Source organism: Octopus sinensis, unplaced genomic scaffold (assembly GCF_006345805.1).
Source record: "Octopus sinensis unplaced genomic scaffold, ASM634580v1 Contig00081, whole genome shotgun sequence".
Classification (NCBI taxonomy): domain Eukaryota; kingdom Metazoa; phylum Mollusca; class Cephalopoda; order Octopoda; family Octopodidae; genus Octopus; species Octopus sinensis.
In genome coordinates this window covers 3,422-21,808 of record NW_021823632.1, presented here as the reverse complement: position 1 = coordinate 21,808, position 18,387 = coordinate 3,422, and the positions used below count along the sequence as shown (strand labels likewise).

Here is an 18,387-nt window from a genome sequence, read left to right as displayed (position 1 = left end):
CATCAACGATACCACACCATAGTGTTGCCTGAAAGTTATACAAAGAGGAGAGGAAAAAATTATTATTAGATTAACCAATGAAAACAAATGTAATTAGGTCATTATAACCTAATTACATCAATAATTACATACACACAATACACATTATACATATGTGTGTATATATATATATATATATATATATATATATATATATATATATATATATATATATATATGAGTTAAGTAATGGAGTAGATAAAATCTGGGCTACATAAGTTTCAAAGCAGGTGGAACATCAGAACTGGTAAATATCCAAACGAGTTTATACCACAGGCTACTCTTCAGACCAGGGTGTCTAGATTAAATCAAGTTTACAGTATCAATAGGAGGCACATGTTCAAACACAGAAGATGCGGTAAGGGATAAACCAACAACCTTGCACTCCAATAAACCCCTTTTGTTCCTGAAAGTTGTTTCTTACATTTTCTATGGATTGTTTGAAGCTCACCTTCCTACATCTCAATCCATGGAGCCTACATATATATATATATATATATATATATATATTTATCATCATCATCATCATCATCATCGTTTAACGTCCGTTTTCCGCGCTAGCACGGGTTGGACGGTTTGACCGGGGTCTGGGAAGCCAGGGGCTGCTCCAGGCTCCAGTCTGATCTGGCAGAGTTTCTATGGTTGGATGCCCTTCCTAACGCCAACCACTCCGCGAGTGTTGTGGGTGCTTTTTACGTGCCACCTGCACAGGTGCCAGGGGGGGGTCCGGCATCGGTCACGATCGGTTCGAGCTTTTAACGTACCAGTGGCACGGAAGCCAGCCAAGGCGGCGCTGGCATCGGCCACGTTCGGATGGTGCTTTTTGGGGGTGCAGGTAATATAGGGAAGCACCAGTGGGGAGGGTTGGGGTAAGAGGAACGATGACAGGCAGGGTTGGTGCAGGTTCGTAGGAAATAAAACGTAGGACATCACGAGTGGGGGAGGGGACTGGAAGGAGATAGCTGGTTGAGGCAGTGACAGATTCAAAACAGGAGGAAACGTAAGATAAGTGGGGCGGTTGATGAGCTGCGGCGCTAGCTGCTTGTCTTGGTGGGGAGGGAGGGGTAATACCATTGAAAGCATGTGAGGAGGAGGGGTAGGAGGGAGAGACACACGTAATGTTGGTGGGGGAGGGCATATCCGGTGTAGATGGTGTGAACAGTGTTCACCGTATTGGTGGTGGGGGTGGGAAAAGGCGGCGCACCGCGAATGGCGAAGATCGAATTAAAGGATTGAAGGTACCTTAAAGACGAACGAATGGCGGAAATGGCGATGTTTTAGGGTAGCATAGAGAAATGAACGAAATTAACTTTTATACCGGAGGGGTTTAAAGAATTAAATTTCGTGGAGAAAGAAAAGGAAAGCAAAGCACGTTAGTGTATAATATATATTATATATATATATATATGAGGTGGGGACCTAGAAGGCCCAGAATTTTGCAATATTATTTTCTTTGCTTAGTTTTACGTATTAACACTATTATCACCGTCAAAGTAGTCCCCATTTGAAGCAATGCATCGACCCGACATGTTTCCCACTATTTGTAGCAGTGCTGGAACTGCCCTGAATGAGGTTGGACCTCAAGTGACAAGTGACCATTCGAAAGCATGAAAACCACTCGTGATTTTGTGTTTTGCTCGTGGCATCATGGCAGTGTCCTCGTAAACTGTTTGAAGCATGACAACTGTTTCGGCTGCCGTTTTCTCCAGCAGAAAACAGAATTTCATGGAAGCAAGCTGATCCTTCATTTCAGCCATTGCAAAACTCGAACAGGGGAGAAGCCCTGCAAAACAAAGATGCACCACATGGTAACAGCACCATCCTCAAAGATGCCACTTGGCAAGCTGATGCCTGAGTATCGCATCAAGTGGCTTCTAGCAGCAGAAGCCTGAACTTCAATGGCCGTGCCCTACAGAAACCTTTCCGGCCACTTTTGGGTACCCCCTCGTATATTCGATATACTCTCTACATTATAGACCAACGATATATATACACACCTGAGTAAACACGGCAGTCTATATATGGTATGATGAACAACTGTTATATAGCCATGAAATTTAGGATGGGGAGAAGCGTTAATGTGGATTATAAGGACCCCAGTACATGACTGGTATTGTATTTTATTAGCCTAGCAAAGATGGAAGGACAAGGTGACCTCAGCAGGATTTGAACTCTGAACATAAAGTGTGGTAAATAAATACCACAAGGTATTTTGCCCAACAGCAATCAGACACAAAAACAGGAGAAAAGAGGGAGGACAATTTATTAAATGAACCCCTGGATATTACTGGTACAGATTTTCACTCCAGGTTGTTAATAAATACTCTGGCAGGATTTGAACTTGGAACATAAACAGATCAAACTAAACACTGTAAGGGAATGATTCTGCATTTAGCCCAGGGTCAGAGGAAAGAGGAAAATTATAAGAGAGAGGGGGTGAGGGTTTTATATGGAATGAAAAGAAGAAAAGGAAAGATTTGAACTTGTAACGTTGAGGTAACGAAGGATGAGATGAAGTAAGAATCTAGTCAGGTAACAACAGCAACAATAATAATTATGATGATTAATTAATGAAGTAGGTTACAGTGTCATTAGAGTGTGAGAGAGAGAGTTGAAGCACGACGTCCCATGGTGGGATTATGACATGAATGACTCAAAACAAGAAAACAAACGTTATTGAAAACATTAAAGAAAAAGATCTGGATAATCCAAATCCATTGGGGACTTACTTTTGAACTGCCACATGGAGAGGAGTGTCACCATCATTGTCCATTTTATTGGCATTGATGCCATTTTGTCGTAGGAGAAGTTCAGCTGTGTCTGTGTGTCCATTATAAGAGGCATGATGTAGAGGTGTCCAACCATCGTTGCTCACCACCCTCACATCAGTGCCATTTTGTTGTAGGAGAAGTTAGCTGTGTCTGTGTGTCCATGAAGTGAGGCAAGATGTAGAGGTGTCCAACCATCGTTGGTCACCACACTCACATCAGTGCCCTTTTGTTGTATGAGAAGTTTAGCTGTGTCTGTGTGTCCATGAAGTGAGGCAAGATGTAGAGGTGTCCAACGATCTTTGTCCACCACCCTCACATCAGTGCCATTTTGTTGTAGGAGAAGTTTAGCTGTGTCTGTGTGTCCTTGAAGTGAGGCAAGATGTAGAGGTGTACAACCATTGTTGCCCACCACCCTCACATCAGTGCCCTTTTGTTGTATGAGAAGTTTAGCTGTGTCTGTGTGTCCATTCTGACAGGCAAGATGTAGAGGTGTCCAACCATCTTTGTCCTTCACCCTCACATCAGTGTCCTTTTGTTGTAGGAGAAGTTTAGCTGTGTCTGTGTGTCCTTGATAAGAGGCAACATGTAGAGGGGTCCAATGATCATTATTTGGCTGAGTGACCTAAAAAAGATAAACAATAAAGACATTAAAGATGGCGTCAAGTGAATGGGGGGGCGGAGCAAAAATGAAAAATTTCAGAAAAAGAGAAAGAATCAGATTAATAAACAGGTGGAATGAAGTTGGAGAGGAGTAAATAAATGAGGTTCATATCATACCTGTACCCACAGACACACACACACACACACACACACACACACACACATATATATACACTCTCACATCCATATATATATACATACATGTTTTATATTTTCACTGATCACTTGTTTATGTATTTTTGTGTATATATGTGTTTATGTGTGTGTATATTTGCATATGTATGTATAGATATCATCATCATCGTTTAACGTCCGCTTTCCATGCTGTCATGGGTTGGACGGTTTGACTGAGGACTGGTGAGCCAGAGGCTGCACCAGGCTCAATCTGGTCAGGCAATGTTTCTACAGCTGGATGTCCTTCCTAATGCCAACCACTCCGAGAGTCTAGTTGAGTCCTCTTTTGTGCCACCGGCATGGGAGCCAGTCCGGTGGCACTGGCAATGATGATGCTTGAATGTTGTTTTTCATGTGTCACTGGCACGGGAGCCAATCCATGGCCCTGGCAACGATCACGCTTGGATGTGCTTTTAACTTTCCACTGGCATCAGTGGTACTGTCATCGGCCACGTCAGCGATTGTGGTTTGTTTTCACTGGCCTCAAAAAGTCTTCACAAGCAAAGTTCATTGTCCAATGAATGAGGGGTACCCATAAGTGTCCTGGTTACACCCCACATTCGGATGTGCTTTTAACGTTTCACTGGCATGAGTGCCAATCAGGCGGTACTGTCGTCGGCCGCATCAGCAATTTTGATTTCACTTGCCTCAATAGTTCTTCGGTTTATCTTCCAATGAATGAGTATTCCTAAGTGGGCTGGTTACATCCACTGGCATAGGCCATGGTTTCCCTTGGCTTGTCGAGTCTTCTCAAGCACAGCATATCTGTAAAGGTCCCGGTCACTAGTCATTGCCTCGGTAAAATCCAATGTTGGAAGGCCATGCTTCACCACCTCATCCCAGGTTTTCCTGGGTCTACCTCTTCCACAGGTTCTCTCAACTGCTAGGGTGTAACACTTTTTCACACAGCTGTCCTCATTCATTCGCAACACATGACCATAGCAGCGCAGTCATCTCTCCTGCACACCAACTTTTCTCCCATGTATGCACAGACATCACAAATCCTGTGGAGCATACTGGCTTCATTCCTTGCAAGCTTAGCCATGTCCTCAGCAGTCACAGCCCATGTTTCACTGCCATGTAGCATGGCTGTTTGTACACATGCGTCATACAGTCAACCTTTTACTCTGAGTGAGAGGCCCTTTGTCACCAGCAGGAGTAGGAGCTCTTTGAACTTTGCCCAGGCTATTCTTATTCTAGCAGCTACACTATCAGAGCATCCACCCCTGCTATTGACTTGGTCCCCTAGTTAATGGAAGCTATCCACTACTTCTAGTTTTTTTCCCTGGAATGTGACAGAAGCTGTTCTCTGCGCATTTTCCGTGTTTATAGCACCTGAGCATCTGCCACATACAAAAACTATCTTCCCAGTTAGCCTTCCTTTGATATTACTGCACCTCTTATGTGTCCATAGCTTACACTGGATACATCTTATAGTTTCTACCTACACCTTTTCTACAGATTGAGCAGGGCCATCTACCTGAAGGTGTTTGTGATTTGTCTGCCTTGCTACTTATTAAGACTTTGGTTTTAGCTAGGTTGACTCTAAGGACCTTCGATTCTAATCCTTGCTTCGACACCTGAACCTTTTCCTCTAGTTCTGATAGTGACTCAGTAATTAGAGCAAGGTCATCAGCATAGAGGAGCTCCCAGGGGCATCATGTCTTGAATTCCTCTGTTATTGCTTGGAGGACTATGATGAATAAGCGGGGGCTAAGGACAGATACTTGGTGGACCCCTACCCCTACTCGGAATTCTTCTCTATACTCGTTGCCAACCCTCACCTTACTGACAGCGTCCCTGTATGTGGCTTGCACAGCTCTCACTAACCATTCACCTATCCCTAGTTTCCTCATTGAGCACCAGATAAGGGATCGGAGGACCCTGTCAAAGGCTTTCTCCATGTCAACGAAAGCCAGGTACAGAGGTTTATCTTTGGCTAGGTATTTCTCCTGCAGCTGTCTTACCAGAAATATAGCATCAGTGGTGCTTTTCCCTAGCATGAACCTAAGCAGCATCTCATCTAAACTGACTCTCTCCCTAATTAGTTGGGCTATGACCCTCTCCGTGACCTTTATTACCTGATCCAACAACTTAATACTTCAATAATTATTTGTATCTAAAGCGTCACCTTTACTTTTGTAGCAGTTGTCTATAGTGCTACTACACCAGTCATAGGTATGAGTCCTTCATGTATCACCTGGTCAACTAGACAGGTAACTAGGCTATAGCCAACACTGCCAGATATTTTGAGTATCTCTGTGGTGATTCCTGATGGGCTGGGGGCTTTCCCTGTCTTCATACTCTTAATTGCTTTATCTACCAAGGTATGTCAACTCGGATAGCTGATCCCTCTGTTGGGTCGACATTCAGCAGACTCTCTTTCTCCCATTCATTCTCTTTAAAGAACAACCTTTCATAGTGGCATTTCCAAACCTCTCTCTTTGCAGTCTCGTTTAATGCAAGTGAACCATCATTCATGCGGATACATTTCTCTCCTACGACATCATGATTCTCTCTCACACACTGTCTTGCAACACAAAATACCTCAAGTCTTTGGTCTTCATGGCACAGAACATTGGCAAATTTTTTCTTATCTGCTTCCCCTCTGGCTAAATAAACCTGTCTCCTAGCTTCCCTTCTGGCAGTCTGATACAATTCCCTGCTACCACCGCTCTTCCAGTCCTTCCAAGCCTGTTTCTTTTGTCTAATAGCCCTGTCAACAATGCTGTTCCACCACCGTTACCTTAGGTCGAGAGGGGACTTTGCACCATCCACAGATCTGGTCAGTGGCCCCCAGCAGGTTGTCCCGTAGAAACCTCCAGTTGTCTTCAACATCATATGATGTTATATCCCCTTCTATTTCGTCAAAGGCTTTGAGTAATAGGTCTGTGTGAAGAAAATTTAAAATTAAAAAAATATAAACTGTTTAGAGAAACTGCTGAACAAATAATTTCCATTTTGTGAGACCATTTCCAAAAGACCACCCATTTTTCAATGAAATTTAACAGAAATCCACCCTTTTCCATGTTGTAGCAAACAATTATGTCTGGATTGTGAGAAAGAAAGTGAAAAAGTGAGTGTTGTGGGAGGAGGGGTATTGATCTGCAACTCATCAAAGTTATTTATTTTATTACCATAATCATCATCTACACACAAGGAAATGAGCAACTTTCAAAAGAGTCCCCCCGCCACCACCATTTTCTCCTAAATTTGTTTATTTAAAAAAATTTTTTGCCGGAAAATTGCCAAAAATCAGCAGTGGAATTTCCACCCCCTCCCAAATTCTTCAACTCTGACGTTTTTTCCCCAACACTAACCCTAACCCTAACTATGGAAATGTTTTGAAATTTTTGTCCGAATCATCATCTCCGTATTTTTCCGCATATTCTGAAAAAAAAAATTGTGAAAAAAGTAAAGAATGAAGGAAATAGAGATGGGGGGTAATTTAAAAATGCCGATTTTTGCCAATTTTTTTGCAGATTCATATTTCCCTTAACCGAAAAGCGGGATTTGTGTCGGGGAAAAAAATTTAAAGAAAGGGTGGTTTTTTTGTGGGGTAGAAAAGGAAGTCTTGCAGCAACTTTTATTTAAAAAAACATGAATCATCAGTTATGAAGAAACGAAATTTGGGGCACTAAACTGTATGTATATATCATATACATATAACACACACACATTCATATATATACATATCTATATACACAAATATAAATGTATTCGCTAACCTGTAAAATGTTATTTCCTTTGCTACTTAACAGGACTTTGACTACATCATCATAGTTGTTCTGCGCAGCCCGATGTAGAGGTGTGTTGCCCCATGAGTTCTGCTTATTAACATTTGCTCCCCTGGAGACTAAGGAGGCCACAGCACCAATTTTACGGCTGAAAGGAAGAAAAAAACATAAAACATCAGAGACATTCACTTAACAATTACATTAAATATACACTCGTGTTCAATTAAACGCCTAAAAACCTATATCTATTACAGCCGCGTGTGTATATCATCATCATCGTTTAACGTCCGCTTTCCATGCGAGCATGGGTTGGACGGTTCAACTGGGGTCTGGGAAGCCGAAGGCTGCACCAGGCCAGTCAGATCTGGCAGTGTTTCTACAGCTGGATGCCCTTCCTAACGCCAACCACTCCGAGAGTGTAGTGGGTGATTTTATGTGCCACCGACACAGGTGCCAGATGAGGCTGGCGAATGGCCACTTGGATGGTGTTTTTTTATGTGCCACTGGCATGGAGGCCAGTCAATGCGGTACTGGCTACGGCCACGTTCGGATGGTTTTTGTATGTGCCACCGGCACTGGTACCACAAAACTACAAATTCCATTAGTGTTCATCGAGTTTGCTTTGATTTTGTCCATTTTCACTTGCCTCAACAGGTCTTCACAAGTAGAGTTATGTGCCCCAAGAAGGAAGGTATGCATAGGTGCACTGACTACGTTCCAGATAGGGGCCATGGGGTATGGCCTCACTTGTCCATCCGGGTCTTCTCACGCACAGCATACTTCCAAAGGTCTTGATCTCTGGTGAGACCTAAAGAGCGAAGGTCGTTCTTCACCACCTCGTCCCAGGTTTTCCTGGGTCTGCCTCTTCCACAGGTTCCCTCAACTGCCAGGGTGTGGCACTTTTTCACACAACTATCTTCATCCATTCTTACTACGTGTCCATACCAGCGTAGACGCCTCTCTTGCACACCACATCTGATACCTCTTAGGTCCAACTTTTCTCTCAAGGCACTTACACTCTGTCTGGTATGAACACTGACATTACACATCCAACGGGGCATACTGGCTTCATTTCTTGCAAGCTTACGCATATCCTCAGCAGTCACAGCCCATGTTTCACTGCCATGTAGCATGGCTGTTCGCACACATGCGTCATACAGTCTGCCTTTTACTCTGAGCGAAAGGCCTTTTGTCACCAGCAGAGGTAAGAGCTCTCTGAACTTTGTCCAGGCTATTCTTACTCTAGCAGTTACACTTTCGGCACACCCACCCCCACTACTGACTTGATCACCTAGGTAACGGAAACTATCAACTATTTCTAGTTTTTCTCCCTGGAATGTGGCGGAAGACGGTCTCTGCGCATTTTCAGTGTTTATTGCACCAGAGCATCTGCCACATACAAAACTATTTTCCTAGTTAGCCTTCCTTTGACATTGCTGCACCTCTTATGTGTCCATAGCTTACACTTGGTGCATCTTATAGAGTTCCTACCTACGCCTTTTCTACAGATCGAGCAGGGCCATCTACCTGATGGCGTTTGAAATTTGTCTACCTTCCTACTTATTAGGACTTTGGTTTTAGCTAGATTGACTCTAAGGCCCTTCGATTCTAATCCTTGCTTCCACACCTGAAACTTCTCCTCGAGTTCCGATAGTGATTCAGCAATTAGAGCAAGGTCATCAGCATAGAGGAGCTCCCAGGGGCATCCTGTCTTGAATTCCTCCGTTATTGCCTGGAGGACTATGATAAATAGGAGGGGGCTGAGGACTGAGCCTTGGTGGACCCCAACCTCCACCTGGAATTCTTTGCTGTACTCGTTGCCAACCCTCACCTTACTAACAGCGTCCCTGTACATGGCACGCACAGCTCTCACTAACCATTCATCTATACCTAGTTTCCTCATTGACCACCAGATAAGGGAACGGGGGACCCTGTCAAAGGCTTTCTCCAAGTCAACGAAAGCCAGGTACAGAGTTTTATCTTTCGCTAGGTATTTCTCCTGCAGCTGTCTCACCAGAAATATGGCATCAGTGGTGCTTTTCCCTGGCACGAAACCAAACTGCATCTCGTCTAGGTTGACTCTCTCTCTAATCAGTTGGGCTATGATGCTTTCCGTAACCTTCATTACCTGATCCAACAGCTTGATACCTCTGTAATTACTTGTATCTAGAGCGTCACCCTTACCTTTGTAGCAGTTGACTATTATGCTACTACACCAGTCATTGGGTATGACTCCTTCGTGTATCACCTGGTTAACTATATGGGTGACTAGGCTATAGCCGACACTGCCAGATATTTTGAGCATCTCAGCAGTAATTCCTGATGGGCCTGGGGCTTTCCCATTCTTCATGCTACTAATTACCTTAACTACCATGGAACTGTCAACTCGGATAGCTGGTCCCTCTTTTGGGTCGACATTCGGCAGACTCTCTTTATCCCATTCATTCTCTTTGTTGAGCAACCTTTCATAGTGGCATCTCCAAACCTCTCTCTTTGCATCCTCATTCAGCGCAAGTGAACCATCATCCATGCGAACACATTTCTCTCCTACCACATCACGATTCTCTTCACACACTGTCTTGCAACACGAAACACCTCAAGTCTTTGGTCCTTTTTCTTATCTGCTTCCCCTCTAGCTAAATATACCTGTCTCCTAGCTTCTCTTTTCGCAGTCTGATACAATTCCCTACTACCGCCTTTCTTCCAGTCCTTCCAAGCCTGTCTCTTGTCTCTAATAGCCCTGTCTACAACACTGTTCCACCACCACGTTACCCTGGGACGAGATGGGACTTTGCTCCATCCACAGATCTGGTCAGTGGCTTTCAGCAGATTGTCCCGTAGAAACCTCCAGTTGGCTTCCACATTTTGTGATGCTATATCCCCTTCTATTTCGTCGAAAGCTTCGAGTAGAACTTCTCTAAATCTCCGACCATTTACAGGATCTTTAAGTTTCCAGACTCTTCTCCTCCGAACTGGTCTTATTCTGGGCATCCATTTGGCCCTGATTCTGAAGTCGCTAACTACTAATCTATGTTGAGGGGTACATTCCTCACCTGGGAAGGTTTTGGCATTAATAAGCAGCCCTTTTTCCCTCTTTCTGGCGAGGATGTAGTCGATCCGGCTAGTGTGTCTGCCAGAACGGTAGGTGACTAGGTGAGAGGTGGGTTTCCTGAAGTTGGTATTGCAAATCATAAGGTCATTTGCATCGCAGAACTCCAGCAGCCTGGTTCCCTCCTCGTTGCGAGAGTCAAAACCATGGCCCCGTGTATGCCGTGGAAGCCCCCGACATGCCGTCCAACATGTCCATTGAAATCACCTGCCACAAAGAGAAGGTCACTGTCATTTGTCAACGAGGTAGTCAGTAATAGGGTGTCATAGAATCGGTCTTTCTGTCCTTCTGGTAGCCCCGGCCGAGGGGCATACGCCGAGATAATGGTTGCTGACCTATGATAAAGCACTAGTCTAATCTTAAGGATTCTGTCACATACTCTGACTACCTCGACTACCTTATCAACCCATTTCTCTGCAAGAAGTATACCCACGCACCCTACCCCGTCAGTGTTCCCTGCCCAGAAAATCTTGTACCTGTATTCCTTGCCTGTGAATATATATTATATATATATATATATATATATATATATATTACTAGCAGTATCGCCCGGCTTTGCTCGGGTTTGTAAGGGAATAACTACTATATAAGCATTTTTAGAGAGTTACTTCCCTTATAAATTCGGGCTTTCTTAGCCATTTTCGTTTTGGTGTCTTCAAGCCATGAAGTCGTTGTTCTAAAAGAACGCTGGTTTCCTTCACAACGCATTACGACGTTGATTTCTTTACACTCCTTCCCCACAGCTTCACGAGGGAGGGAAGGGGGAGAAGCAAACAGGTGCAGCTGTGAGCGTGGACGCCAACTCCGCCGCCATCGACATACGATGCATTTTATGCATTAAAATGGAATAAAAAATTATGTTAAATTATTTTTAAAATCATAGACTCATCGTTGACGCGCGTTAATAGTCAGACGGGCTCGATATGAATCACGACTATAAGATACCCGAATTTGGTTAAACTGCACCGCAAAATGTGGGAGTAGTTAGGAATCTAAATCGAAGGGGACAGACAATCACACAACTAGAGTTTTATATATATAGATATGTCTGTGTGCGTGCATGCCTGTATAGACATAACAACACAAGTGTGCTCCCCCAACGAATTTGTTTCCCTGCAACTTCTAGAAAAATGGATATTTTTTAATGAAATTTCTTTCAAAAATATGCTTCAGAAGGCGAAGATTCCAATTATATTGGAATTTATTGTGAGAAAAAAATTTTTAGTGGGTGCAGAGAGAAATTTGGGAAAGTTCGCCCGAGTTCTGCTTTATCCCCCCCCCCCCAAATATATATTTTCTAATGAAATTTTCAATAAAACCGTTTCAGATGGTGAAGATTCACTTATATCGGAATTTAATATGAAGAAATTTTAAAACTTGGGATTTGCAGAGATATACACTAATACACATCAGAAAATGAAAAGATGAACTTTGGAAAAATAACCGTGATGTGTGTCTGTATATATGTGTGTGTATCCACCAAATATTTAATGTTTTTTCATGTTAAATTCCGATATAATCCTAATCTAATCCATTTGAAAGGGATTTGTAGAAATTTTCACACAAACAAAATATCCATTTTTCTGAAAGTTTCTATAAGGATTTAAGTCAACTTCTCAACGTTTGAAAATTTGTTTTCACAACAAATTCCAATATAATTGGAATCTTCATCATCTGAAGCATTTTTGTCATAGAAATTTCATTAAAAGATATCCATCTATCTAAAAGTTATAAATATGGAAACAAATTCGTCGGGGGTCCCAGTTGTGTAAGTATGCCTATATATATATATATATATATATATATATATACCATATATATATATATGGATCTTTTATTTTTGAACGGCAAATGTCAACACAATGTCTAGTTAACTAAACATTTTAAAACTTCGTATACTGGTAGAATGTGTCAAAATAAAACATTTTTTTCTTTTGGCTTTCTTGATAAAATTGTAATTCGTTTGTTTAACGTAGTTTAATTTTTCGAATTTTAACCAATGAATCGCCTCTAATTGAGCTAAAATCATTTGCTGCGTCTAAAACTGAGACAACATCCTGTCACTAAACCTCACCCTAAGTTTTTTTTTCTTAATTGTTAAATTAATTAATTGTTACGCGTGTAAAAAACGGAAGGCTAAAACGAAAGTAATGGAAAATAATTTAAACCATTAACAAACAAAATAATTCTATAATTTTATACACACGCTTTCCATTTGGTAGACGGAAACTGAAAGAAGCTCGTCGTATATATATATATGTGTGCGTGTGTGTCTGTTTTTGTCCCCCTAGCATTGCTTGACAACCGATGCTGGTGTGTTTATGTCCCCGTCACTTTGCAGTTCGGAAAAAGAGACTGATAGAATAAGTACTGGGTTTACAAAGAATAAGTCCCGGGGTCGAGTTGCTCGATTAAAGGCTGTGCTCCAGCATGGCCGCAGTCAAATGACTGAAACAAGTAAAAGAGTAAGAGTATTCGTTTACTACATGTTGTTTCACACCTATTGCACTATTTTTTCCTTTTTTCTTTGCTTGGGCCAAACACAAGATTTTAACTAGTGTTTCCCTCCTCTGTCTTCTCCATCTGAAGGAGCCATGTCCCTCTTCTAATGCAAGACACCTTTCTCTCCAGCAATATTAGCTCCCCCCCACCACCACCTCAACCAGTCGAGAGGTCTTTGTCTCGCAATTAATTGGTGACCTCACTGGTTCTGATGGCATGTAAAAGGCATCCAGTACACTCTGCAAAGTGGTTGGTGTTAGGAAGGTCGTCCAGCCATAGAAACCAAACCTAAGCAGACAGTAGTGTTTGGTGTGGTCTTCTGACTTGTCTGTTCCTATCAAACCCTCCTACGCATGCCAGCATGGAAAAGGAACATTCGATGACGATGATGGTGTGTGTGTGTTTGTGTGTTTGTGCAAAATTCTGGAACAATTTGTGACTGCAGAAGCTATAGAAACTAACAAGAACTTCAAAACATGTTTCATTGTCCAGAGATGACCTTATGAAGCACAATTCAAAATATAATAGATCTCAAAATGTGTTGAGTGAGTTGCAGATGGAGGTGAGAAATAATTTCTCTAAGAACTGTTGGCTCTCAAAGAATATCTCCAAAACAAAAAAATCTGTTTTGACAACAAATAACGAAAAAGATTTTTGTGATTCAATGAAGAGGATTCATGGAGAAAATGAGAAAAAGATGTTATTTGGTTACTACTATCATGCTGTTATCGTGTCACACTGCCACTATTATGGTATCTTTGGATATTCAAATAGTCTGGAATTGCAAAAAACTTCAAAACAAAAGCAGATCTGAAGATTTTAGTTAATTCAAGTCTTACTTAATCACAGCATAATGTAAAGCTGTCAGACCTGCTTTGTCACTCATGTCCATATTGGCTCCAGATTCTATCAAGAAGTCCATTAGACTTGTGCTGCCCTGTGCACATGCTGCCATTAAGAAAGTTTTACTGTGTGAGTTTCTTTGGTTGACCTGAAGAGAAGAAAGAGAAGATATATAAAATATATCAAAGGAGAGAGAGAGAGAGAGAGAAAGGAGTGAAGAGAAGAGAGAGTAAAGAAGATGCTGGAGTGAAAGAAAGGGATATGAAAGACAAAGAAAGAAAGATACACACACACACACACACACACACACACACACCAGTGTGCAACATGAAATAAAATGTTTTGCTGAAGAATACAACACACAGCCCAGACTGGGAATCAAACTCACTATCTCCTGATTGTGAACCTGTTGCCCTAACCATTGAGCCATTCACCTTCATATACATATACACATATACATACACACACACATGTATGTATGTATGTACGGGTGGAGGAACTCTCGAGAGTCAATGGCCATCCAATAAATGTCTTAAGGCTGTATCATGCACGGGAACATAGAAATAATCGGACCGAATACCCGATCGCATGGTTAAACCATTGGGAGTGAAGAACTCCTAGCCTTTGTTAGGGCATTCTTCTAGGCGAAGGTAACTCAGGTAACTGGGATAACTCCGGCATAAAACCTGCAGCTCAGTGGTTACCGATGATGTTGACTTGTTCTTCTTTTCGGATTATGTCGGCTGTTGCTTAGTAAGTGGGATTGACTCAGTGCACAGCCTTTCCTCACTTTAAAAAAAATCTTCTTGCACAGGCATTGCACGATAACAACATTGATTAAGCTTCGTACAATGGCCATACTCGATAACGAGGGGGCAGCCACCATATATATGTATGTATGTATGTATGTATGTATGTATGTATGTATGTATGTATGTATGTATGTATGTATAGTTCCAGTCATTCAAGTCCCACCACTGGTCTAAGTACAATAAAGCTACAACTTCAAATTCTCACAAACATTTAACTTAGACATTGTTACCTAATTAGATTACTATATCCATACTTTGTTATATATATACTGATATGTATGCATGTATGTATGTATAGGATGACTCACGAGTCATCTTTGTAATCATAAAGCGAGACAGATGAGTGATAATCTGGCCACTGGTGGTGGTGTAACACACCATACTAATCATATCTGTCGGGCATGTGGAAGAGAGTGTAATTCGGCAGGAGGACTTAAATGACATGCAAAGGTACATGAAGCCCAGTTACAACTACAGCCGGCTATTACCAGTAAAGGTTTTAGTTGCCAATTCTGTACAAGACATTGTAGATCTTTAGCTGGGCTAAAAAGTCACATTCGATCACAGCATCAATAACAGTTAAGTTTCGTGCAATTGCCATACTCGATAACGAGGGGGCAGCCATCATGTATAGGTTGTGTCTCCAATCTGGTATGCTCATTTTGTCCAGAATGCCAATCTACTGGAAGCTGTCCATAGATGTACAACCATAAAATTAGCCTCACTCAATCACTTATCATTTCTTAAATGTATTGCTTCTCCATGCATCGACACAGAATTTTGTCCTTTCTAGCAACTCACTTGATCCCACAAGATTATCCCTCATCTTTCAACAACAACTTTGACCACTTCTGGAATTTAATATCTTTACCACTCTCAGACATGCTTATAAAATAAAAAACAAAACCATTCCAGTTTCCATGGTATCGGAAACAAATATTTTATGCTCAGAATTGTCAGGGTACGGAATAAACTATCTACACTGGTTGTTAGCAGTCAGAACACTGTAACCTTCAAAAACACCACACTTTCTGTAATTCAGAAACACTGGTTCCTATGCACCCTTTCCTTTTTATGGTCCTTTTACTGCTCCCTTTTCTGTCTTTTAGTGTTCTATCCCGTGTACGATGGCATGCACTTTAGATGGTCATTGGTGTCTTTCTTTACATGACTTGTACTTTCTGTATTTTCATAGAAGTGGACAGAGCAATATCGAGGGAAATCAGTACAAATATACCGTTTCATGGTAGATGGAAGAGTCTTTCTTATGAAACATAAGATGTCTGTCTTAGTTACAACCTTACTTTTATCCGACTGAAGGGGAAAAAATCAGTTGAGAAAATATCCCAGTTTATTACTGGTATGTATGATATCAATTATGAATTGAAGAGAACACTGACAAGATTTCAAACGTGGTATCTGATAGGAGACACACAGGTAAATAAGAGAAACCATATAAACAATACAACTGTAGGGATTAGGCCATAAGATGGTGTATAAAGTAACTGAAAAGGGGAAGAGCTATAAAGGGTCAAAACCTCAGAAATAATTGTGTAGATTCTGAATATATCAGACTGGATTTTAGTTTAGTATTCCCTGGTAAAGCTCATGAAATTCTACACTTTGTTATCACTGATGTCTGGCATAGTAGCACTTTCATTTCATGCTATAATGATGAAAGAAGTTTAAGAAATGGTGAGAGAAGAACAGGATGTTTGAAATGAAGCATGGATCTTCAGATGTCATATGTCTGGTGAAACAGCAATGTGGGATCTACTTGGAAAAGAATGAAAGCAAATCTACAAGAAAGGTGTAGAGCACAGGTAAATCAAGGTGTAACAGGTAAACAGGTAAATAAAGATTGTTTAGTTCATGCATAAGCTCAAGGAAAAGATTGATAATCTATTTATGTTAGTCACTGAATCTATTACAAAGTAATTACTTGTAATTAGACATCTGTGACATCTTTGGAACACACCAATCACAACTAAATATGAGCAGCTATGGAAAAGTAGACACAAATGAAAAGAAACAATGGAGAAAATAAGAAATATTATGAAAGTAGTGATCAGAATTTTGAGCCTAAATGTGGCAGCAGTATCAGGGCTTACATTAGTTTGTAGCCATACAATATTTAAAAAGGTGTGAGTGGTTCATACACAACTGCATTACAGCTGTACAAACAACACTATCGACTCCACCTTGAGGAAAACACCTACCCTCACTAACTGGCAGACATTCACCCACCATTGAAATACATGTATGATGGTCATCAAGAAAATAAAGGATGTTTTTTACTGCATTTCACCATTTGTCAGCTATCTTCCCTTCCAAATTAAAGCCTCATTTTCTGGTCTCTTACCAAGAGTATCTCTATAGATTTTACAGAATCATTCCACCCACCGCTCCCTAACCATGATGGTTCTCTGATCCAAACACAACTACACATTGAGTTTCATATATTTGTACCACCACAGCCGCCTTGGCTCCCTGGTCCTTATAAAATTTTCCACAATCCCTACCCAATGGTAGTACTACTCTATTAGAGAAGCCCTGTTTTATAATTTTTGCTGATAGTGTCCTATCTGCTGACTACCAGCCAGTCATTCTAACTTCCAATATTTCAATTATGAAGTAAAAAGTCATAAACAACCATTATCTTTGTCCCTTTGGGTATCTTTTTCTATTCAAAGAGCACCAGTACAGTTCCATAAAGCCAGTTCAAGCAGGGGTCTGATTCCTACGTGACTCCCCATGTTTTGGTTATGTTGACAACTTCTGCAAAAGAAATAGTGTAGCCCTTGACATCGGTAAAACCTTCAACTGTGTATGGCAAGAGAATTTCTTGACAAAGTCACCATTTATCTATAGGATCCATCTGTCCCCCATCTCTTGGACTGAATTTCCTGCCAGAATATTCCATTGCAGTGTGTGAGGATGGGTTTCTCTCTCACTGACATTCCATCAATTCTGGCATACCTCATTGTCTGGTTGAATATTTATAAAAAGTGACAATGATGAGGATTAGAGGAAAGAGGTAAAGAAAGATATGAAATATTATGGACAAATATATCTGGTTATTTAGGAACATTTAATATTGTGTATAAAATAATAAACAAACATTCAACATTGAAGAAGCAATATAAAGTAAACTTACCGTTTCAGGATTTTCTTTGATAAATCGTTTCACATCTTCAAAGTTCCCAGTCAGAATCTTGCTTATAATCTTATTTACATCCATGTCTTTTGAATGAAAAGGAAAGTAAGATGGTTTTTAAAAACTTATAAAATGAAGTAAGAGCAATTTAAAGAAGACGGAACAGCTAATTTGTGAAATTAACATGCAAATGGCTGAGTACACCACAGACGCGTGTACCCCTAATGTAGTTCTCAGGGAGATTCAGCATGACACAGAGTGTGACAAGGTTGACCCTTTGAAATACAGGCACAACTCATTTTCGCTGAGTAAACTGGACCAACGTGAAATAAAGGTCTTGCTCAAGGAATCCTCCTACTCATTCCCCGCCCCCACCAACCCACCAACTCTCTGCGCATGAGTGGCTGGGAAGCAAGCATATTAATGTGTTAATGCGTATCCGCAGGTTTGTAAGTAGTTGGACGCATCTATCAATGGTGCTACCACAAACCCCAGTGGTGCTTGATTATTGCACCCAGAATCTCTTACTGGTCACCTGATATGTTATCTACTTACCCGCCTATCTCCCCTCTCTTAACCATTT

At 41.2% G+C, this 18,387-nt stretch overlaps 1 protein-coding gene across 1 annotated transcript; it reads right to left on the bottom strand.

The window, feature by feature from the left end:
* On the bottom strand, positions 1 to 17,896 carry LOC115226842 (serine/threonine-protein phosphatase 6 regulatory ankyrin repeat subunit B-like). The gene is made up of 5 exons (XM_036515490.1): positions 17,805 to 17,896; positions 13,832 to 13,983; positions 7,373 to 7,529; positions 2,769 to 3,432; positions 1 to 28 (listed from the first exon to the last, which is right to left on the bottom strand). Exons 1-4 carry the CDS (start codon positions 17,886 to 17,888, stop codon positions 2,920 to 2,922), a joined length of 906 nt encoding a protein of 301 aa, XP_036371383.1. The 5' UTR covers positions 17,889 to 17,896; the 3' UTR covers positions 1 to 28; positions 2,769 to 2,919.
* Positions 17,897 to 18,387: the final 491 nt, after the last annotated feature.

What these genes read in the sequence shown, in the direction of transcription:
- LOC115226842 (XM_036515490.1), bottom strand. Translation starts at nt 17,888, where the DNA reads ATGGATGTAAATAAGATTATAAGCAAGATTCTGACTGGGAACTTTGAA. An exon ending in TCAAAGAAAATCCTGAAACG is followed by an intron (nt 13,984 to 17,804) that starts GTAAGTTTACTT and finishes TCTTCTCTTCAG; the next exon opens with GTCAACCAAAGAAACTCACA. An exon ending in AAGGAAATAACATTTTACAG is followed by an intron (nt 3,433 to 7,372) that starts GTTAGCGAATAC and finishes TATCTTTTTTAG; the next exon opens with GTCACTCAGCCAAATAATGA.